Here is a 23,240-nt window from a genome sequence, read left to right as displayed (position 1 = left end):
AGGTGTGCTCAGTCGTGTCTGACTCTGTGACCCCGTGGACCGTAGCCCTCCAGGATCCTCTGTCCATAGAACTCTCCAGGCAGGAACAGTGGAGAGAGTTGCCCTTTAATTGTATTTACTTTTGGTTGCAGGAGTGTTGTCAACATTTAATCATTGAGCATCTCTGTGTACCCAGAGCTCCTGCTGGCCTTGGGGAGGGCCAGGGAAAGGAGGAGAGCCAGGCCTCGAGCGCCGTGCGGTCTCCAGGGCATGGCTTGAGCATGCCTCAGTTGTCTCTTGAGGATGGTCAGGCTTGGTCCTGCTGCCTGCGGGCTGTACATGTTGGTAATGTCCGAAACCCCGTGGGTGGTTCAAGCCTGCTCTTATCTGGGCTGTGACATCTTGGCCCCTTTATCTCCGGGTGAGCAAGCTCACTTGGTATGTGTGAGCTGACCCCTGGGGCCCAGCGAGTGCTGGAGCAGGGAGGCAGAGGCGCCTTTTCCCCCACCGCCGGGAGGCTATGTCCCAAGCTTTTTTGGCTTCCTTCCTGAAGCACAAGGATGGGGGCATGGGGTCACTAGGTCTCTTCCTTCATGGTGGTGAGTGCAGCTGACCTGACACCCAGAGAGGTCCCAGTTCAGGTCCTGGCTCTGGTGCTTACTATTTCTGTGACTTTAATTTCTCTGAGCCTCAGTTTTCTCATACATAAAATGGGAATAAAGCATCACCAGATACTGATAATAACGGGTAGCGTTTGTCAAGCATTTACTTACTGTTTGCCAGGTAATGTTTTGAGAGCCAGGCATCTGTTACCTTAACCCCTGTTACCTTTAATCCTCACGATAGATCCTGTGAGGCAGAGGCATTCTTTAGAATACCCACTTCAAATGGTAAGATAATTTATGCAAAGCACTTGGCATAGGGCCGGGCACAGAATAAGACTCTCAGTTCCTGTTACTTGTCGTGATGGGGAAACTGAGGCCGACCTGTGTTAATTGATCAGGCAACCGCTTACGTCCTAAGGAAGTTGACGGCATGGAGTGAAACTGTGCGAGGGGGAACAGTGAACTCGGCGGCGGGTGGGGGTGGTGGGTGGGGGTGGGTTTTGTGTATATGTTACTTGCTGGGGCAGAAATCAGCTTGGCACAGGACTCTGGTGTCAGTGTTTCGTCCTGAAGAGTTGATCAGATGGAGGAGAGAGCTTTTAAATTCTGCTCTCTCAGTCCTAAAGGATTATTGAGCTGATTCTCTATTTGCAACAGCTTCGAGGAAGATTTTAATAGTCACCAGTTCCAGGGCAACTCTGAGAGGACACTGCCCATGTGGGAAGAGAGTACCTGCACAGGTGCAGGGCCAAATTCCCATGGCTGAGATAGTGCAGGAATAGAGTAGGTGCCTAATCAGTCCACGGATGAATGAATGCACGCATGATCGGGGAGGTGAGCTGGCCCTCCAGGATCATGTAGCAAGGCCGTGACCCTTAAGCCGCTCCATGACAGCTGCTTAATCTAAACTGATAGGGGGTCCAGGTGAACACAGGTTTCCAGTTTCTTTTGGGCGCCAGGCAGTCCCAAGCCAGTGACTGCAGGCTGTCTCCCATTGGGCGTCCTCTGAGCATGCTTATGGGCTGAGGTCTCCAGGGACACAAAAAGCTCGTGAGTGCTGACTAGGGAGACCAGCTGTGCCGAGGTTACTCACCTGGCAAGAGGGCCCAGGAAGAGCAAACGCCTCCTGCCCTAGAGTGTGCTCCCCGTATTCAGGCTCAGGCAGACCTGTCTTCCTCACGCAGGGCAGCTAGTGTGAGCAGCCTGGTGTCAGATCCCAGCTCGGCCTGTACCTGCTGTGGGTCTCAAGACTGGGTGGGAGGGCGATTCTGACCTGGCCGGTGGGGTTAAATCCTCATGAAAAAGATATTCCGGTGCCATGAGGGATGGGTGTGACATGTTAAGTGTCCTCCAAATGATTGGGGAAGAACTCTAGCCTAAGGACAGACTACGAGCTCATGAATCAGAGCACCTGGGTTCAAATCCTGGCCTCATCTCTTATTAGTTGGAGACCTTGACAAGTTACTGAAATGCTCTCTGCTTCCGTTTTCTCATCTGGAATAGGGGTGTTAGGGAGCCACCCATGGGCCACATCTGGCCTGCCACCTTCTTGCACACCCTGAAGTCCCATCACCATGGCCCATGGGATTTGCTGGGACACAGCCACACTCATTTGATCAGGTCTCGTCCACCACTGCTTTCGGAATGGAGCATCGGAGTCAAAGCTCTGCAGAGCCAAAATTATTTACTATCTGGTTCTTTATGGAAAGGTTTCCCTGATGGCTCAGGGGTAAAGAGTCCTCCTGTAGTATAAGAGATGAGGGTTTGATTCCCGGGTTAGGAAGATCCTGTGGAGAAGGAAATGGCAATCTACTCCAGTATTCTTACTCCCCTTGGAAGGGGAGTCTGGTAAGCTACAGTCCATGGGGTTGCAAAGAGTCAGACATGACTGAGTGAGTAAGCATGCATGCTCTTTACAGATAAACTTAGGAGATCCTTGACCTAGAAAACAGAGATAATAACAGTATTCACCTTAAAGAAATGTGTAAGGATTAAATGAGAGACTGAATAGGTGACCTTGGCCAGGGCTTCGCATATAGCGTCAGCACTTTTCTGAGCTGAAAAGCATTTAGGTCATATTTTAAGACCCACAGTCTATCACCCTGGGGGCCTTCCCCCAGCCTCTGCAATCACTGATCTTTCTGTCTCTATTGTTGTCGTTCAGTTGCTCAGTCGTGTCTGACTTTTTGCGTCTGGATGGACTGCAGCATACCAGGTCCTTCACCATCTCCTGGAGCTGCTCAGACTCATGTCCATTGAGTCAGTGATGCCATCCAACCATCTCATACTCTGTCATCCCCTTCTCCTCCTGCCCTCAATCTTTCCCAGCATCAGGGTCTTTCCCAGTGAGTTTGCTCTTCGCATCAGGTGGCCAAAGTTTTGGAGCTTCGGCTTCAGCATCACTTCTTCCAGTGAATATAGAGGGTTGATTTCCTTTAGGATTAACTGGTTAGATCTCCTTCTGTCTACCATGGATTTGCCTGTTCTGGACATTTCATAGAAATGGAATTAGAGATGTGTGGCTTTTTGTGGCTGATGTTTTTTTCACTTAGCACATTATTTTCAAAATTCATTCATATGTGTCAATGCTTCATTCCTTTGTAATGACTGGATAATATTCCGTTGTGTGGATGTGCCACGTTTTGTTTCTCTCTTCATCTCTTGATGTATTCTTGGGTTGTTTCCAAGTTTTAACTATTGTGAATAATGCTGCTTTGGTATACAAACATCTGTTTGATACTCTGCTTTTCATTTCTTTGGGTATATACTCAGAAGTGGAAAGCCAGTTCATAAGGCAATTCCATTTTTAATTCTTTTTTTAATTTTTAAGATTTTAGTTTTAAATTTTTGAGGAACTGCCGTAATGTCTTCTGCAGTGGCCACAGCATTTTGCATTCCCACCAGCAATACACGTGTTCCCATTTCTGTACATCCTTGCTTGTTTTCTGTTTTCTTAAAAGTAGCCAGCCCAATAGGTGAAAAGTGGTATCTAGTTGTGGTTTTTTAAAACCTATTTATTTTTAATTGGAAGATAATTGCTTTACAATATTGTATCAGTTTCTGTCATACATCAACATGAATCAGCCATAAGTATGGATTTGTCCCCTCCCTCTTGAACCTCCCTCTCACTTCCCACCCCATCCTGCCCCTCTAGGTCTAAACTGTGGTTTTGGTTTGCATTTCTCTAATTAGTAATGCTGAGCATATTTTCATGCATTTATTGGCTATTTGTATATCTGTAAGTGTCTATTCAAGATTGAGTTGTAAAAGTATTTAATATATTCTTGATGTAGTCACTTATCAGATATATGATTTGTAAGTGTCATATATACTTACATTCTGTGGGTTGCTTCTTCACTATGTTGATAGTGTTTTTTGATGTCCAAAGGTTATTATATTTGATAAAGTCCAGTTTAATTTTTTTGTTGTTGATGCCAGTGCTTTTGGTGTCAAAACCAAGAAATCATAGCTAAATTCAATGTCATGACTTTTCCCTCATTTTTTTTTCTTCTAAGAATTTTGTAGTTTTAGCTCTTCTATTTATGTCTTTGATCCATTTTTAATAAATTTTGGTACATGATGTAAGGGACCATCTTCATTCTCTTGCATGTTGGTAATTCCGTTTTCCCAACAAAATTTGTTGAAAAGACTATTTTTTTTCCACTGAATGGTCTTGGCCCCTTTGTTAAAAATCATCTGACTATATATGCAAGGGTTTATTTCTGGGATCTCCCTCCATTGGTCTGTATGTCTGTCTTTATGCTAGTGCCTTGCTGTTTTGATTATTGTAGCTTTGTAGTAAGTTTTGAAATCAAGAAGTATGAGACTTTCAACTTTCTTTGAACAATTTTTTCCAACTGTGCTTTTTCAAGGTTCTTTTGGTGCTTGGGTTCCCTTGATATTCCATATGAATTTTAGTATGAACTTTTTCAGTTTCTATAAAAGATGCCATGGGGATTTGATAGAGATTGCATTGAATCTGTAGATTGTGTTGGGTAGTATTGATGTCTTAACAAAGTCTTTCAGTCATGCATAGAGGATGTCTTTAGATTTATTTGTGTCATCTTTAATGTCTTTCAGCAGTGTTTTGCACTTTTCAGTGTACAAATCTTCCACCTTCTTGGTTTAATCTTATTCCCTTTTCCTAGATAGTCCTAAGTATTTTCTTCTTGATGCTATTATAAATGGAATTGTTTCCTTAATTTTCTTTTACTGAATTGTCCATTGTTCGTGTCTAGAAGCCCAGCGTGTTTTTGTTGTTGGTTTTTTGGCTACACTGCAGCCTATTAAAAGGATTATACACCATGACTGGTGGAATTTATTCTTGGAAGCAAGGATGGTTTAATATATGAAAATCAATGAATATATCAAACTGCATTAGCAGAATAAAAGTGGGAGAACACATGATCATCTCAGCTAATGAAGAAAAAGTATTTGACAAAATTCAACACTCCCATGAGAAAAACATTTAACAAACCAATAGAAGAAAAGTATCTAAACATGATAAAGGTCATATATGAGCAACTCACAGTGAACATATTCAATGGTAAGAGTCTAAAAACTCTAAGATTTGAGATAAGGCAAAGATGCCTACCTTCATCACTTCTCTTCAGCATAGTATTGAAAGCGCTAGTTAGCACAATTATGAAAAAAGAAATAAAAGAAATGCAAATTGCAAAGAAGAAGTACAATTATTTCTGTTTGCAGATGACAAGCTCTTATACATAGAAAACCCTAAAGAGGGTGTTCTGGGCATGGTCCTGCTGGGACTTTCACTGTGGATAGGCACAGCCCTATCCCCTTCCAGATGAATAGATGCATCTGTAGCCATGGGTGATTTTAGGCCAGTACTTTTTGTTAACAGTACTTCTAATATGAAATTTTATAACATATTAGTTGAATAAAATGTAGAAAATACAAGAATAGACCAAGATGGGGAAACAGTGGCTGACTTTATTTTTTGGGGCTCCAAAATCACTGCAGATGGTGATTGCAGCCATGAAATTAAAAGATGCTTACTCTTTGAAAGGAAAGTTATGGCCAACCTAGATAGCATATTCAAAAGCAGAGACATTACTTTGCCAACAAAGATCCATCTAGTCAAGGCTCTCGTTTTTCCAGTAGTCATGTATGGATGTGAGAGTTGGACCATAAAGAAAGTCGAGCACCAAAGAATTGATGCTTTTGAACTGTGGTGTTGGAGAAGACTCTCGAGAGTCCCTTGGACTGCAAGGAGATCCAACCAGTCTATTCTAAAGGAGATCAGTCCTGGGTGTGCATTGGGAGGACTGATGTTGCAGCTGAAAGTCCAATACTTTGGCCACCTGATGCGAAGAGCTGACTCATTTGAAAAGACCCTGATGCTGGGAAAGATTGAGGGCAGGAGGAGAAGGGGATGACAGAGGATGTGATGGTTGGATGGCATTACCGACTCAATGGACATGAGTTTGGGTAAACTTCAGGAGTTGGTGATGGACAGGGAGGCCTGGTGTGCTGCGGTTCATGGGGTCGCAGAGAGTTGGACACGACTGAGCAACTGAACTGAACTGAAACCTTCTGTGGGTATTGATGTAATTTTTCCATTCTCTTTTCTAAACAGGCTATTTAGTAATATCCTAAGGCATTCAGATGATTGTTTTCTTTTTATTTATTGTCATTATTACATTAATTGAGATAATCATTTTATTAATTGAACCTCATGCATTTCTATAAAAGTACTACGAAATTCATGTTATAAGCTCCCTGTGATTGAGAGCTGGAATGTGAAGTGTTAAGACCCATGTAATGGAACCCAGTGTGAACCATGTCATGAAAGACATTATTTTTCTGTTTTATATCATATAAAAGGCACCAAGACATGAAACTTTTTAAACTAAAAGGGCCGAAAAAAGCCACTTTCAAAAAAAAAAAAAAAGGAGAAGAAGAAAAACCAAACTGTATTTTGCCACATATGAAAGTACAGTTGGGCAAAATTACAGAAAGTTAATAAAACAGAATATCACTCTGACATAGGCTATGATTAACTCCAAATGAGGACTGCTGTTTCAAAAAGAGCTTCACATTTTGAAGTGTGGATTCCAGGACAGTCATCTTCTAAAGACACTTCATTAGGGTCCATATGCAAATTGTAGAAAACTGTAGATTTAATCCTGGTTTAGAATGAAAAGTTGGTACATTTATTCATAGGAGTAAAACTAAAGCTAAACTCAGAGCTTCCCAGTAGCTGGCACAGAATAATAATGATAATGGAAGATGTCTATTTTGAGATATTAGTCTGCCATCTTCTCTGTCTGCTGGCTTTCCAAATAAGGTCATATTCCTTGCCTCAAAGAAAATAAAAAGTAAAAAAATATGGGAAGTGCAAGGCATCATGGAGGTCTCAAATTGCAGAAGAGGAAGCAAACCAGATTAGGAGACTGCTTCAACTTTCCTAGTGCTGACCTGGGAGGGGAGGGGTCATGGGGGCCTTGTGTAAGGGCCTTGTGTAAGGGCCTTGTGTAAGGAACAGTTTCACTGAAAGATGCAGGAACCGCCCAGGTTTGACCACTTCTCATACTGACTTTTGATACTGGCAGTGGGAGTGTTGATGAACTGTAATTCTGGGAAGGCATGTTTTTGTAGGAAGCCTAAATAGGGACAGGGAGGCCTGGTGTGCTGCAATTCATGGGGTCGCAAAGAGTCGGACACAACTGAGCAACTGAACTGAACTGAACTGAAGTGTGATCTTCCTAGAGATTTCCTTTGCTAGATTCACCAAGTGCATATTCGTTGTTGTAGCTTTTGTATTGGACATGTCATTGGCTGTCTGATGACACTGGGGGCAGAAAATATTAGTACCATTTTCAGATGAAGAAATTGAGGCATGGGGACCTTAAGTGACTTACCTAGGTTCACATAGCTAATAAGGAAGCTGACTTGAAGGGCTTCCCAGGTGGTGCTAGTGGTAAAGAACCTGCCTGTCAGTACAGGAGACATAGAGACGTGGGTTTGATCCCTGGGTGGGGAAGATCCCCTGGAGGAGGCCTTGGCAGCCCACTCCAGCATCCTTGCCTGGAGGAATCCCATGGACAGAGGAGTCTGGCAGGCTGCAGTCCAAAGGGTCACAAAGGGTTGAATAGGACTAAGTGACTGAGCACACGCATGCCAGGCCTCGAGGCCAAGCCCACCACTTTTCCCTTTTCAGCTGCCCCTAGTAGAGGAAGAGACAGCTGAGCCTGCCCTGAGCCTCTGTGTGCGTGAGGCTCGGTCTTGCTGCCACCTCATCGGATCCTTAGAGTGGTTCTGGGGGCGTCTGTTAGTGTCGTCCCATTTCACAGAGAGGTAGGTCATTGCCAAGGCTGCATAGTCAGTAGCTGGTGAAAACATTGACCTGGGTTTGGTGGTGGGACTTGAGGGCATGGAAGAAGTCAGTGAAATTGCACACGAACATTTGTTTGTATTTGCATTTTTCTATATGAGAGGTGAGAGGGTGGCTTTCATGGGGTCTCAAAACACAAGACAAAACGAGAAAAAACCCTGAACCCCTGAGCTCAAGAAAGAAGTCCTAGAAACAGTCCATACTGACTGAGTCTCACGTGTCGCCCATCAAGGCCTGGATGACTCTGTCGCTCCTGTGGGCTCTGGGCATACCATTCCACCATCTTACAGGCCACGTACTCGTAAGTGACTTGTGTGGTGACTGAGCTGGGCTTCTCTTCCACTGCTGCCTCTTGTGGCTTGACTTTTTCTAGCAATTAGTAGGATTTGGGGTTCTCTTTTGTAGTGCCAAGCATTATTAAAAGGCAGAGCTTCAAGAGGTTGATGCCCATGTCCAGGTCACTCTGACCCTGGGAACAAGCCTGGTTGGTTGGTGGTTGGTTCAGTGAACATAAGAGCGAGTGAGTGAGTGGAAGAAAGAAGGACCGCTTCCTCGTGTACTGGATTGCAGCGTGTTAACGCATCTCTGATGACTTTTATTTAGGATGACAGTCAGCACGGTGGTAAAGAGTAGTCCAAGGGAGCTGGGGCAGGCCTGACGTTCTCATGGCCAAGCAGGACCAGAGTGACTGTGGGAGCATCAGAGGCCCTGTGCTTCCTCCCTGGTGGGTGGTGGTATGTGAGCGGGTGGGCACTCCCTTGTCCGGCCCCCTCCCATGGCGTGTAGCCTTGTCCAGCATGTGGCAGGCCTGTCTGCTGCCCTGGGCTGAGGGAGGGCACCACAGCCTTCCCCTCCCTTTTACCCTTTTCTCTGGTGTCCCTGGCCCAGCTTAGAGCTCCCTGCTTGACCTCCAGGGGTGGCCTGTACCCTAAATATAGCTCAGAGGTGGGGCCCAGCTAAGAGGAACAGCATCAGCAGCTCCGTCTTACAGTTGAGAAAACAGGCTCACAAGGTTGAAATGACTTGCCCAAGGCCACAACTAGTGAGCGGTGGGCTTGGGACTTGGGTCCAACCAGGCATCACCGCATCCTCATATTTACAGTGCCAGGAAGCCTCTGGAAAGTCAACTACAAGTTAGGAGGCCTCGTCGAAACACTGAAGCAGCTCCTCCCTCCTATGGCTGGAGAGCTGGCTCTGGCCCAGTGAGGTCACAGCTGAGGTTTTCTTTTCTATTTAGAGCGGCAGGCCTTCTTGAGCGCCCCTCAGGCACTGTGTCTGACCCTGAGCTGGAGGAGATGCTGGGAGTGCCTTGAAGTTTGTGTCACCTTCTGCCTTCCCCACCCATCTCTACCTGCACTTTAAAAAAAAGAGAAAGCGTCTTCCTGTATATGATAGGAGCCCAGAGTGGGCCAGAAAGAGTGAAGATGCGAGTAGGCCAGGGAGGGGCCTGTGTCAGCACCCCGGCACTTGTGGCTCTAATTGGCTTTTCCAATTTGCTGCACTGGGCTGGCCCCTGAAGGCCCGTATCAGGTGGTTCTCCCAGGGCCTGCTACCTGTTGGATGTGTGCTGAGTGAATGAATGAATGACCTGGAGGTTAGGAAAACCTGCTTTCCATTCAGGAGCCACTAGGCAACCTGTGTGGCCTTGGTCAATTACAGCTCCTTTCTGGGCTTTGATTTCTCTACCTGAGCTGGGCTTCAAGGACCTCATGTTCTGATACTCCAGGCTCTGGGTGATGGAGAAGAGTCAACAGACAGGTGCTGGAGTCCCAGGAGGACTTGGCCAGCTTGTGTGTGGCTGGGAGGTGTCCTCTGAGACCTGGCTTTGGATTGTAAGAAGCAGGGTGGCTGGCGGGTGGGGGTGAGTGAGCAGACAGGGCCGATCAGAGGAGAAGGGAAGGATGTGGGCTCGGCTGAAAAGGCTGTTCACTGAAGCTGCAGGTTTCCATGGTGACTTGTTTTGTTTTTTTTTCCCCTGAAAAGTGAAGTGCCCAAGTAATTCCTGGGTGTGAGAGCCTCCTGTAAGAACTGATGTCAGGTTTCAGGAGTGTGGGGGCAGACTGGACAAACCCCTGGGCAGGAGGGAGAGGGGCCGAAGAGCAAATGCGTCAGGTGCTAGCAGACCTGTCTGATCAGGGCCGGCCCTGGAGGGGCTCCCGATTCGTGGGCTGGGCACTGCTGCTCATGTTACTTTGCCTTGTATTTTCTGCAGATTATGATCGAGTTCTGTCCTGGGGGAGCTGTGGATGCCATCATGCTGGGTGAGTCATTTCCTTTTTTTTTTGGCCTCTCTGAGGGGCTTGCAGGATCTTGGTTCCCTAACTAGGGATTGAACCTGTGTCCCCTGCAGTGGAAGCATGGAGTCCTAACCACTGGACGGCCAGGGAAGCCCCTGGTGAGTCCTCCTTGATACAGGGCAGTGGTGCCGGGGTTGGCTCTGTTGAGCACTGAGATCCATCACGTCCCTACCCCAGTAATGCCCATGGCCTGTTTGAGTACCTTCCCACTCTGTCTGCATCTGGGAGCAGGGGTTGGGTTACTGGAGAGGATGCAGGATACTCAGAAGACCAAAACTTCTCGTTCAGAGAGCCACATATCCTTGAGTGGATCATTGGCTTCCTCAAGCTGTCTGGATGTAAGACAGGTGCGCTGCCCCCTTGCCGAACCCCACAGCACTTGTAGGAGGTGAAAATGAGACCCCTGAGGGAGGTTCTTTGAAAAGCGGGGATCTCCACCCATTTTCTGTCAGTTCTCCTGATGGAACTAACTGGTCCAGCCCCAGACGGTTTGCTCTCTGTTGGTGGCAGCTTGAAGAAACAGTGCCATTACTATTTTAGAAATCCAGGTGGGATAAGAGAAGCTGGCATGGGGAGAGCTGGCCCAGTGAGAGCCAGGTTGCAGCTGCAGCTCTGTGGCCAGGGGTTGACTCTCCCACAAATGCCTGCCCTGCTCAGAGGGCCTTTCTGCCCCAGGTTGTCACCCATCACCTTGCAGAGCTGTGTAGAGGGATGAGCCTGGGCTCGGGGCCCAGGGTTCCTGAGGGCCATCCCAGGTTCCTCGGCTTGGTGGCTGTGGGCACTGGGCTGGCCCCTTTATAGCATGGGGGGAGCATGCATCCAGCACATCACTATATGGCTGCTTTAGTTTGTTAAGGCCAGTGCTCGTTCTGATCCTGCTGGCCGTGACTTGCTAGCTGTTACACATTTTTGGCTCTCAGCCTTCCTGCAGAGCAGAAGGATGAGGCGCAGGTTGGGATGTGGTTTCAAAGGGGACTTGGGCTCATCTGCAATGTTGCAGCTTTTTTTTATTAGGAAGAAAGTATTCATGTATTGCTGTATAATCAAAAATTTACCTTAAAAATTCACCATGCTGTGTGATTCCAATTATATGCCTTTCTAGAAAAAGATGAAACTATAGGAACAGATCTAATTTGTGATTTCTTCGTGGCTAGAGTTGGGGGGTGGAAGGGGGACAGTGGGGAATTTTGGGGAGTGATAGAAGTATGTATTCAGTATCTAAACTGTGGGACTGTTGGTGTGACCACATACAGTTGCCAAAATTCACAGAACTGTACCCCCAGAAAGGCGAATTTTACTGTATGTAAATTGTATCTCAATAAACTGGACTTTAAAAATGTGTCATAGGGACTTTCCTGGCCATCTAGTGCTTAAGACTTCACCTTCCGGTTCAATCTCTGGTTGGGGAGTCAAGATCTCACATGGCTCCTGGCCAAAAACACCAAAACATAAAACAGAAGCAATATTGTAACAAATTTAATAACAAGGCTTTAAAAAATGGTCCACATCAAAACAAAAAAAATTTTTTAAATTGTGTTATGTCTATCTACCTCTTTGGATTATTATAAAGCTTTCATGAAATGATGCACCCAACACTTTATCCTTGTGCTGGTGCATTGCAAAGGCTCAAAAAATGGTGGCGTTGAGGTCATCCTCCTCCTCACTTTGATTTTTCCTGTTTCATCTATGTAAGTAAATCAGACACGAGCCAGGTACAGTTTTGACATTTAAAAATTTGCTACAGACAGTCCAGCACAATCTCAGGACCAGCATAATAGTCATCACCTTTTCTTGATTGTGTTCCATGCTGAGACATTAACATGCTTTATCTCTGAGCCCTGCCTTCATGTCCTCCTCATTCCATTTTACAGACCAGTAATGAAGATGCAGGGAGATAGAGTGACTTGCCAGAAATCACATGGCCAGTAAGAGGCAGTGCCCAAGTTCAGGCGCAGTCTGTGTGGCCCTGAAGTCCTCACAGACTCTGATCTTGGACCGTGGCTGGAGGAGATGCAGGGGTTGAGGACGAGGCTGCAGGGAAGGAGATACAGACCCAGAATGATCCCTGGTTCAGGAGCCCTGCTCTGGAGCCGGGCTTCCTAGGACACTGCAGGCAGCGCCTCCACCCTGGCTGGCATGTTTGTTTTTACTGAGCCTGAGGGATCTGACTGTGGGGATTCCTCCAGGCACTGCAGGGGAACCTGGAAGCCCCAACCAGAGGGAGGCCTCAATGCAGTGCCCTTGCCCACCAGCATGGGAGCCTTCAGCCTGAGGGCTGAGCAGGCGGGACTGCGGGGCTGACCTCAGCCCAGGGAGCTTGGGCAGGAGCAAGAACTAAATAATCACAGACTGCCCTGGTCTGTTTTGGGTGGCCCTACACCGTGAGTCATGGTGGAGACTTCTGACAAAACGTGGTCCACTGGAGAAGGGAATGGCAAACCACTTCAGTATTCTTGCCTTGAGAACCCCATGAACAGCATGAAAAGGCAAAAACATAGGATACTGAAAGATGAACTCCCCAGGTCAGTAGGTGCCCAATATGCTACTGAAGATCAGTGGAGAAATAACTCCAGAAAGAATGAAGAGACAGAGCCAAAGCAAAAATAACACCCAGTTGTGGATGTGACTGGTGATGGAAGTAAAGTCCGATGCTATAAAGAGCAATATTGCATAGGAACCTGGAATGTTAGGTCCATGAATCAAGGCAAATTGGAAGTGGCCAAACAGGAGATGGCAGGAGTGTGAACATCGATGTTTTAGGAATCGGTGAACTAAGATGGACTGGAATGGGTGAATTTAACTCAGATGACCATTATATCTACTACTGTGGGCAGGAATCCCTTAGAAGAAATGGAGTAGCCATCGTAGTAAACAGAAGAGTCCGAAATGCAGTACTTGGATGCAATCTCAAAGACGACAGAATGATCTCTGTTCATTTTCAAGGCAAACCATTCAGTATCACAGTAATCCAAGTCTATGGCCTGGCCAGTAATGCTGAAGATGCTGAAGTTGAACAGTTCTATGAAGACCTACAAACCTTCTAGAACTAACACCCCAAAAGATGTCCTTTTCATTATAGGGGACTGGAATCCAAAAGTAGGAAGTCAAGAGATACCTGGAATAACAGGACTTTGGCCTTGGAGTACAGAATGAAGCAGGGCAAAGGCTAATAAGAGTTCTGCCAAGCGAACACACTGGTCATAGCAAACACCCTCTTCCAACAACACAAGAGAAGACTCTACACATGGACATCACCACATGGTCAATACCGAAATCAGATTGATAATATTCTTTGCAGCCAAAGATGGAGAAGCTCTATAGAATCAGCAAAAACAAGACTGGGAGCTGACTGTGGCTCAGATCATGAACTCCTTATTGCCAAATTCAGACTTAAATTGAAGAAAGTAGGGAAAGCCACTAGACCATTCAGGTATGACCTAAATCAAATCCCTTATGATTATACAGTGGAAGTGAGAAATAGATTCAAGGGATTAGATCTGATAGAGTGCCTGAAGAACTATGGATGGAGGTTCGTGACATTGTACAGAAGGCAGTGATCAAGACCATCTCTAAGAAAAAGAAATGCAAAAAGGCAAAATGGTTGTCTGAGGAGGCTTTACAAATAGCTGAGAAAAGAAGAGAAGCTAAAGGCAAAGGAGAAAAGGAAAGATATACCCATTTGAATGTGGAGTTCCAAAGAATAGCAAGGAGAGATAGGAAGGCCTTCCTCAGTGATCAGTGCAAAGAAATAGAGGAAAACAACAGAATAGGAAAGACTAGAGATCTCTTCAAGAAAATTAGAGATACCAAGGGAACATTTCATGCAAAGTTGGGCACAATAAAGGACAGAAATGGTATGGACCTAACAGAAGCAAAAGATATTGAGAAGAGGTGGCAAGAATACACAGAAGAACTATACAAAAAAGATCCTCATGACCCAGAAAACCACAATGGTGTGATCACTCACCTAGAGTCAGACATCCTGGAATGTGAAGTCAGGTGGGCCTTAGGGAAGCATCACTACGAACAAAGCTAGTGGAGGTGATAGAATCCCAGTTGAGCTATTTCAGATCCTAAAAGATGACGCTATGAAGTGCTGCACTCAATATGCCAGCAAATTTGGAAAACTCAGCAGTGGCCACAGGACTGGAAAAGGTCAGTGTTCATTCCAATCCCAAAGAAAGACAATGCCAAAGAATGTTCCAACTACCGCACAATTGCACTCGTCTCATACACTAGCAAAGTAATGTTCAAAATTCTCCAAGCCAGACTTCAATAGTATATGAACCGTGAACTTCCAGATGTTCAAGATGGATTTAGAAAAGGCAGAGGAACCAGAGATCAAATTGCCAACATGCTTTGGATCATCAGTAAAGCAAGAAAGTTCCAGAAAAAACATCTACTTCTGCTTTATTGACTACACCAAAGCCTTTGACTGTGTGGATCACAACAAACTGGAAATTTCTTAAAGAGATAGGAATACCAGACCACCTGACCTGCCTCCTGAAAAATCTGTATGCAGGTCAGGAAGCAACAGTTAGAACTGGACATGGAACAACAGATTGGTTCCAAATCGGGAAAGGAGTACGTCAAGGCTGTATACTGCCACCCTGCTTGTTTAACTTCTATGCAGAGTACATCATGAGAAACGCGGGGCTGGAGGAAGCACAAGCTGGAATCAAGATTGCCGGGAGAAATATCAATAACCTCAGATATGCAGATGACATCACCCTTATGGCAGAAAGCAAAGAAGAACTAAAGAGCCTCTTAATGAAAGTGAAAGAGGAGAGTGAAAAAGTTTCTGAAAAAACATTCAGAAAACTAAGACCATGGCATCTGGTCCCATCAGTTCATGGCAAATGGGTAGGGAAACAATGGAAACATTGAGAGACTATTTTGGGGGCTCTAAAATCACTGCAGATGGTGACTGCAGCCGTGAAATTAAAAGATGCTCCTTGGAAGAAAAGCCATGACTAACTATTAAAAAGCAGAGACATTACTTTGCCAACAAAGGTCCATCTAGTCAAGGCTATGGTTTTTCCTGTGGTCATGTATGGATGTGAGAGTTGGACTATAAAGAAAGCTGAGTGCCAAAGAATTGATGTTTTGAACTGTGGTGTTGGAGAAGACTCTTGAGAGTCCCTTGGACTGCAAGGAGATCCAACCAGTCCATCCTAAAGGAGATCAGTCCTGGGTGTTCACCGGAAGGACTGATGTTGAAGCTGAAACTCCAATACTTTGGCCACCTGATGCGAAGAGCTGACTCATTTGAAAAGACCCTGATGCTGGGAAAGATTGAGGGCAGGAGGAGAAGGGGACGACAGAGGATGAGATGGTTGGATGGCATCACTGACTCGATGGACTTGAGTTTGAGCAAGCTTTGGGAGTTGGTGATGAACAGGGAGGCCTGGCATGCTGCAGTCCATGGGGTTGCAAAGAATTGGACACAACTGAGCGACTGAACTGAATTGCTCTGGTGGTTCTGCAGTAGAGTCCAAGCTTCCAATGCAGGAGTGTGGGTTTCTGTGAACCCACTTGCCCCTTGGCATGCCCAAAATATTTTTAAAAGAAATAAATAATCATGATGGCTCACAAAGCAATGAGCATGGGATGTTATCCTTGGCTCTTCTCATGCCCTTCCTCCCACTGCACCCACTAGTCGCACACCCTGTCATTCCCATCATTCCCACCTCCCTGTCAGGAATCCTTCCTCTGTGAAGCCTTGGCCACCACGTAGCCCTCCTGGACTACCGTGTGGCTGCCAGCTAAGCCCCTGCCCACTCTTGTTCCCCTGCAAGCTCTTCACTTGCTGTGCCAGGAGGAATTTTTTAAGGCAAAGCTCAGGTTGTATCTCTGTCCCTCTCAGAACCTCTCCTGCACTGCCCATTGGATTTCAAAGAAAACGCAGCCTCCACATCTGCCGACCTGTATCCTCCACTTCTCCATGCGGGGAGTGGGGGGTCCTTTGCACTTGCTGTTCCCCCTGCAGGAATACTCTTGTTTGTGCTCCCCACCTGCTCAGAGAAGACAGCCCTGCCGTCTCTCAGTGGACACTGTGTTGTATGTAGAGTGTGTGTGTCTGTGTGTGTTGTGTCTGTGTGTGTGCACGTGTGCATCCGCGGCTCCAACTAGTGCCCCAGAGGCCTTTGGCGATGGCCCCTCTCCTCCCACATCTCGTGCCCCACCATCACCAGCAGCCTGTTTACCGTTTTTCAGCAGCAGCTCCTGTCGCCTCCAGGCCACTCCTTTGGCTGGTTCCTTGACCTGGAATGCCCTGGCGCCACCTTTTCTCCTCTCAAACATCTGTTCTTCCTTCAGGACACAGCGTGAATGCCTCTTCCTCTGGGGAGCCTCCTGCCTCCCCAGGTAGAAGGGGTTGCTGCCCTCCCTCGCCCCCACGCCCACTGTGTTCCCAGCACTGCTTATCATTTCCATGCCTCTCTGAGACCCTGCACGCAGCACGGAGCCTGACACTCAGGACCTGCTCACGGAATGGGTCTCTGCCCTTCAGAAGCGTTGTGTTTGTGAACCTGAGTTCTGAAGCCCAGCTGGCTGTTTTCAGTCTCAGATCTGTGACCCTACTGTGTGACCCTGAGCAAGTGACTTGACTTCTCTGAGCATCAGTCTCACCTGTGAAATGGGGTAACAGCTGTGCCTGTCCCATAGGGTTACTGTGAGCCCAAAGCAGGTGGCGTAAAAAGTGCTTGGCAGGGTACCTGGTGTACAGTAAGGGCTCAAGCACGTTGGCGGCTGGTGTGCTTCTGTGCCTGCGAGAGCCTGACTTGCAGTGGCCTGCACTGAACGCTTGCTGAACTGACATGTTCTCCTCTCTGTTTGCAGAGCTGGACAGAGGCCTCACTGAGCCCCAGATTCAGGTGGTTTGCCGCCAGATGCTGGAAGCTCTCACCTTCCTACATGGCAAGAAGATCATCCACCGGGACCTGAAAGCCGGCAACGTGCTCATGACCCTTGAGGGGGATATCAGGCTGGGTAAGGGGCATCTCGGGCGAGGTGGGAAGGCAGAGCCCCGCACTACCCACCTGAGGTTTGGGCCCAGCCACACACAGGAGGGAGTGTGAGTCCACACTCCCATGGGATGCTGAGGTCCTTCTAGTCTGTCCCCGTCCAGCGGGGCACGGTTCCCATTGTGGCTGCATCTAACCCAGGGTTCTCAACTGAGGGAGAGTTTATCCCCCAGGGACACTGGTGGTGTCTGGAGACATCTCTGATTGTTGCAACTAGGGGTGGGGAGAGACCCCTGGAACCTGGTCTGTGGAGGTGATGGGGGCCCAGCACCCTGTAGCACACAGTCAGCCCCTCGCTGCCAACCATGATCTCGTCCGCGGGCTGGCAGCGCCTCGAGGAGGCACTGGTCCAGCCCCTTGTGCTCCTGCTTTTGATAGAATTTGAGGGAGAGTGACAGATGGAGGTCCATTTGCAGGTGGAAAATAGTACATCAGGGGCATATATCGAAACCTTATTTTTTTTTTTTCATTATGGATCCCCTCTCTTCGTTTTTTTTCCAACTGTGGTGAAATATACATAGGGTTACCAGATGACACAGTGGTAAAGAATCCACCTGCCAGTGCAGGAGATATGGGCTCAACCCCTGGGTCAGAAAAATCCCCTGGAGGAGGAAATGGCAAACCTACTCCCGTATTCTTGCCTGGAAAACCCCATGGACAGAGGAGCCTGGCAGGCTGCAGTCCATGGGGTCACAAAGAATTGGACCCCACTGAGCAACTGAGCACACACATAAAATCCTCATAACATAAAATTTATCATTTTAGCTATTTGTCAGTGTCTAGTTCAGGGGCACAAAATGCATCCACACCGCTGTGCAGCCGCCACCGTCACCCGTCTCTGGGACTTCGTCATCTGCCCGAACTGTGCCCATTAAGCAGCGTCCCTCCCCGTTCTCTGACCCGGCTCCCGCCAGCCACCGTTCTCCTCCAGGTCTCTCTACAAGTGCAATCATTTGTGTTCTCGTAACTGGCTTATTTCTCTTAGCACAATGTCCTCAAGGTCCATCCATGTGGTAGCATGTGTCATAACTTCTTTGTATTTTTAATACGTTTTTAAACCAAAATAACACACGTCTGTGTCCTCTGCTTTTACTACCTCCTTTCCCTGTCCCCACCGCCGAGACAATAGCTTTTAACTCCTCCCGCATCTATTCCTTCATTGTTGTATAAATGCCTATAGTGCTATTTTTTGAAGCAATGATTTTCATTGTTTGATGAAAAAGCTCTGTGTGTTTGTTATAGAAAATGCACACAGTGCAGGAAGGTTTAAAGGGAAAGTCAGAAAGTGCGTGCAGTCTCACCCTCCAGACCTTGGCTCTGAGTTACCTCTGCCTGCCTTGTCCGTAGAAGGATGTGCGGATAGAGAGGATTTAGGGGGTGATATTAACAGTAGAGAGATGGCAATCTCTTGTTAATCGTTTAACTACATTTGCCCCTACTTTCTACTGACATCCTCCTCTGAGAGTAAATAGTTCATTCACCTGCAGCCGCTCCTCTTCCTCAGCCCTGAGCTTTTCACTCAGAAGCGTCATTGCGTGCGGTTTCTCTAGCAGCTCCCTCCGTGTCCTTCTTTGTTTCTGGCTGTGCTGGGGCTTGGCTGTGGCTCACAGGGTGTTCGTTGCGGTGTGGGGCTCCTCTGGTTGAGCTGCACAGGCCACAGGGCGGGCAGGCTCGGTAGTTGGAGTGCTTGGGCTTGGTTGCCCCGGGTTATGTGAAATCTTAGTTCCCTGAGTAGGGGTTGAACTCATGTTCCCTGCATTGGAAGGCAGATTCTTAACCACTGTACCCTCAGGGAAGTCCCTACCTTCGTCTCTTTAAGGAACATTTTAGTTATGTCCATAAGAACCTGCAGCACCAGCGAGCCCTGTGATAGAGCCGCAGCGATAATCAGGATTGGCAGAGAAGCGGCACAGCTCCTCCATCCCCGCTTTGAGGTCCGAAGCTCAGAGACGGGAGGGCCTGCCGCAGACCTGCTGAGCACAGAGGCGGCCGAGCCCAGGCCACTGCTCACCTCCCGGCTCCCCCACCTCTGGGAAGCTCAGAGACGGGAGGGCCTGCCGCAGACCTGCTGAGCACAGAGGCGGCCGAGCCCAGGCCACTGGGAGCTGAGAGCTGGAGGTCTTACACGAGCCATGCGAGACCAGTGGGTTCTCAGATTTAGTGCTTCTTGGTCACCTGGTGGGCTTCTGAGTCTCAGCTTGCTGGGTACATCTCTTGGGGTTTCTGTCTGTGGAGGGGGCCAAAGAACCTGCGTTTCTCATGAGCTCCCAGCTGATGCTGCCGATCCGAGGGACCACACTTTGAGAACCTCAGCTCTGAACCCTCAGGAACCAAAGCCTGGTCAGTGGTAGCATCAACATCACCTGGGAGCTTGTTAGAAGTTCTGTGTCCCCAAGAGGGTAGGGTTGGTGCTCTCTTGAAGTGAGCTGTATGAGAGGGCTTCTCATAACCAGGCATGAGCGAGGCCACACTCGGTTATGTTCCTGAAGACACGGCTCCTTGGGACCCTGAGGCCCAGCCCCCATGTGCTATGGCTGTCCTTCTTCCTGTTTCATCCTCTTAGCTGGAGAGGCTAAGAGCTTGCACCCTGGAGCCTGAGAGTGTGTGTGTGCTTAGTTGCTGTTGTGTCTGACTCTTTGCAACCATGGACTGTAGCCCACTAGGCTCCTCTGTCCATGGGATTCTCCAGGCCAGAATACTGGAGTGGGTGGCCATGTCCTCCTCCAGGGGGTCTTCCCGACCCAGGGATCGATCCCAGTTCTCCTGCATTGCAGGCGTGTTCTTCACTGTCTGAGCCACCAGGGAAGGCCAGGGAGACCTGGGTTCAGATCCAAGTCTGCGCCCAGCTCTTTGACCTTGGATATGCATGTCACCTCACCTGCTGCCTGTGGACTTCCTCATCTGTGTAACTGAAGTGACAGTGAAGGCTCATCCAGAGCTTTGTGATACTGGTTATAAGAAGATAGAGTAAGCTCTCCAGAAAAGCCAGCTGTAATTCCTGCTGTTTTGTCACGTCTGGTGTGTGCCAAGCCCTGTCCTGTGCTGGGCTCTGGGGACGGCAGGACAGAGACCCCCGTCCTCCTCCTGCAGGCTTCCCAGGCCAGTGGGGAGACACGGGAGCATCGGGACCGGGGAAGGAGCCGGTGCTGGGGTGCGGGTGTGCAGGGAGGGGTGGCCTGTTCCCCTACCTGGGCCTGAGGGTTGGGTGTTCAGGATTCTAGAGACTTGGTGAGAGGATAGTTTGAGCTGGGTTGTGAAAAGGCAGGTAGGTACTTGCCAGGTAAACCAGCTTGGGCAGAGAGGTCCAGCCTTGTGGGCAGAGGCGCCGAGTAAGGAGGCCCGGTAGTATATTTTGTGGGGAGTGATGGTAAAAATAATAACACATATGTGTTGGGTCTCCGAAGCATCATCTAGACACCAGCCATTAGACAGAGTGCTTTCTAGATGTGATCTCATTTACTCAGCACTCCAGGGGACACTTGGGAGAGGGGAGGGAACTGTACCCATCATGGTGTGGCACCGAAGCCCATGCTAGCGTGAGATGCTCAGGGTCGGTCCACGGAGGCGAGAAGCAGCAGAGTTTGGACTCGCGTCCCTCTGGCTCCGGCTGCTAGTGGACCGGCTCTGTCAAAGGTGGAGGGAAGGCAGGAAGGGCCAGGTCAGGCAGAGTCTTGGGACGGGAGAGTCTCATGTGCCTTGGGGAATTTCAAGGCAAACCTTCGGCTCAGCCTTCAAGAACGTGTCAAACAGAGAAGGCAGGACACACAGAGCCTGGGTCTGCAGCAGCCTGAGGGGTCAGCGGGGAAGCTCAGGGTGGAGACAGCAGGCAAGGATGTGCCCGGTGGGGCCGCATTTCCCATGCTGTTTCCCCCACCACGGCCCCGCAGTCCGGGGGGTGGGGGCACTGACTTCCCGAGCAGACTCCAGAATCCCACCTGGAACCCAGCAGAGATGGGACGTAAGCAGATGGGGGCGTCAGCTTTCCCAGTGACTTGGCAGAGGCCGCTGAGAAAACCAGGAAGCCAACTAAGGAGGAAGAACCGTTCAGGGGGAGTTGAGTGTGCGAGTATTTACACAGTTACCACTGGGCCCTGGGAGCTGTGGTGTGGACGCCTGCTGAGACCTAATGTTCTGTTTTGGAAAATCATCCTTCCCCCTGGGGCCGGAAATCTGCAGCCTGGCAAGCAGTGGAGGAAGCTTGGGAGGTGGGGTGGCAGTCTGTCTGCCTCTTCTTGGGCCCCTGGAGGCACCCCCACTCCCCTGCATGGCCTTATGCAACCCAGGGCTGTGTTAGAGAATTGCTCAGCAGCTCTGCCTCCCAGGCAAGGATGTGGCCTCACTGGAGACACTGTTTGTGCTTCTCAGTGGAACGGGAATAAATGGAAAGGAGCACAGTGAACTGAGCAAAGTGTGGGCCCTAGACACAGACAAGCCTGGTTCAGATCCTGGTTCTGCCACTTCTGAGCTGAATAAACACATTTAACCATTCAGGCCTCAGTCTTCTCATCTGTGCAATGGGTGTAACAACAGAATCTCCCTGCAGAGTTGTGACCTGTGAGCTAAAGCACAAAGTAACTATCACAGGGAAGCTAAGGGTAATGTTCCTCTTGCTGCTAGGCATTTGGTTTCTTCCTCGTGTTAAGTGTTTACTTCTGTCTAGGATTTCAAACTTCCTCTGAGATTCACTGGATAGTCACCAAGCAGAGCAGGCATTCCAGCTCTGGGTGGGTGTGAAGAAGTTTTCCCTGGCTGGTGGGGATCCGTTTGTGCAGAGAGAGAAAGGAAGAGTGTCTGCTGTCTGAGACAGTTCAGATATAAAGTAGGGTAAGGACTCTGAGGTCCAAAGATCTGTGTTTTTGTCCTGGATCTGTCCTTGGCCTTGGATGAGTCAGCTAACCCTTTTGAACCACAGTGTCCTCAGACAGACTGGGCTGATAGTTCTTACCTCATGAGTTGGTATGGTGATTTAATGAGACACTACATGCAAAGCATCTATAGGTGCCCAGCCCATCAGAGAGGCCTATCATACGTTGAGTTTTTTCCTGGGCTGAGGAATGACTCAGTGTTGTCGTGAGGAGGAATGGTCCTCATTCTCCAGAGAATCATGTTCCTCTCCCCAGAGGTGCTTCTCTGAAGATGGGAGCGGAATTTCACAACTTTTTGGATCTTTCAAGTTCCAAGATGAGGTCTGAACTGCCCTAAAAACCAGAGTGCCCGACACAGAGCCCGACACATAGTGGGTGCTCAGTAAGTAGTAGAAACTAGCACTGCCGTTCCTTTAGCAGCCTATGACACTGCAGGATCCCTAGTTCCCAAAAGCGCCCTGATATTCAGGAGCCCTAGCAGGTGGGCCTGGCAGGGGCCAGTCACCTGCCTCTCACCCCCACCTGGACCCTAACCCCAAATCCCTTTTTGCTGCTGCCAGCAGGCTGGAGTCCTGGTTCTTTTATGATGGCAACCAGGCACTGAGCCAGTGTTTAATATGTAACTCACTGAATCCTCACAGATGACTGCTAACATTCTACAGAGGAAGGATTTGGCACCTAGAGAGGTTAATTAACTTACCCAAGGTCGCAAAGCTAGTCTGAGGAACAACTGGCTTCAGAGCCCAAGTGCTTAACCACTACCCTCCTTAGACTCTCTTGGTGGCAGATGATAGAAGCTGGTCTCATGTGACTTAAGGCAGACAGGATAATGTGTGTATAGGGTATACGGAACCCTGTTGGGACAGATACGAGTTGTATATTTGCAGCTGGAGATGTGTGGTTGGACCCTGGAAAACATTGCTGCCCTGAATGTCCCTGGTTTCTGCCTTTCTGTGCATGTTGGTTAGGCTCTCAGTGTAAGCCCTCACCCACAGCTTCTGGCTGCTGCTGCTGCTGCTAAGTCGCTTCAGTCGTGTCCGACTCTGTGCGACCCCATAGACGGCAGCCCATCAGGCTCCCCCATCCCTGGGATTCTCCAGGCAAGAACACTG

General features: G+C 48.4%; 1 protein-coding gene across 2 annotated transcripts in view; it reads left to right on the top strand.

Moving 5' to 3' along the window:
- STK10 (serine/threonine kinase 10) overlaps window positions 1-23,240 on the top strand; it is a 124,986-nt gene that overhangs the window by 40,566 nt on the left and 61,180 nt on the right. The window contains exons 1-3 of one of the 2 annotated variants that reach the window (XM_010851291.1): window positions 7,653-7,904; window positions 10,154-10,202; window positions 17,079-17,228. In XM_010851291.1, coding sequence (XP_010849593.1) covers window positions 10,157-10,202; window positions 17,079-17,228 — 196 coding nt within the window. In that variant the 5' untranslated portion in view covers window positions 7,653-7,904; window positions 10,154-10,156. Of the gene's footprint in view, window positions 1-7,652; window positions 7,905-10,153; window positions 10,203-17,078; window positions 17,229-23,240 lie in introns of those variants that run through there. The other variant, XM_010851290.1, reaches the window with a different exon arrangement.

This window comes from Bison bison, unplaced genomic scaffold, assembly GCF_000754665.1.
Source record: "Bison bison bison isolate TAMUID 2011002044 unplaced genomic scaffold, Bison_UMD1.0 scf7180017864301, whole genome shotgun sequence".
Taxonomy (NCBI): Eukaryota; Metazoa; Chordata; class Mammalia; order Artiodactyla; family Bovidae; genus Bison; species Bison bison.
The sequence above is the reverse complement of the archived record's forward strand: the minus strand, read 5'-3'. Positions and strand labels throughout refer to the sequence as shown.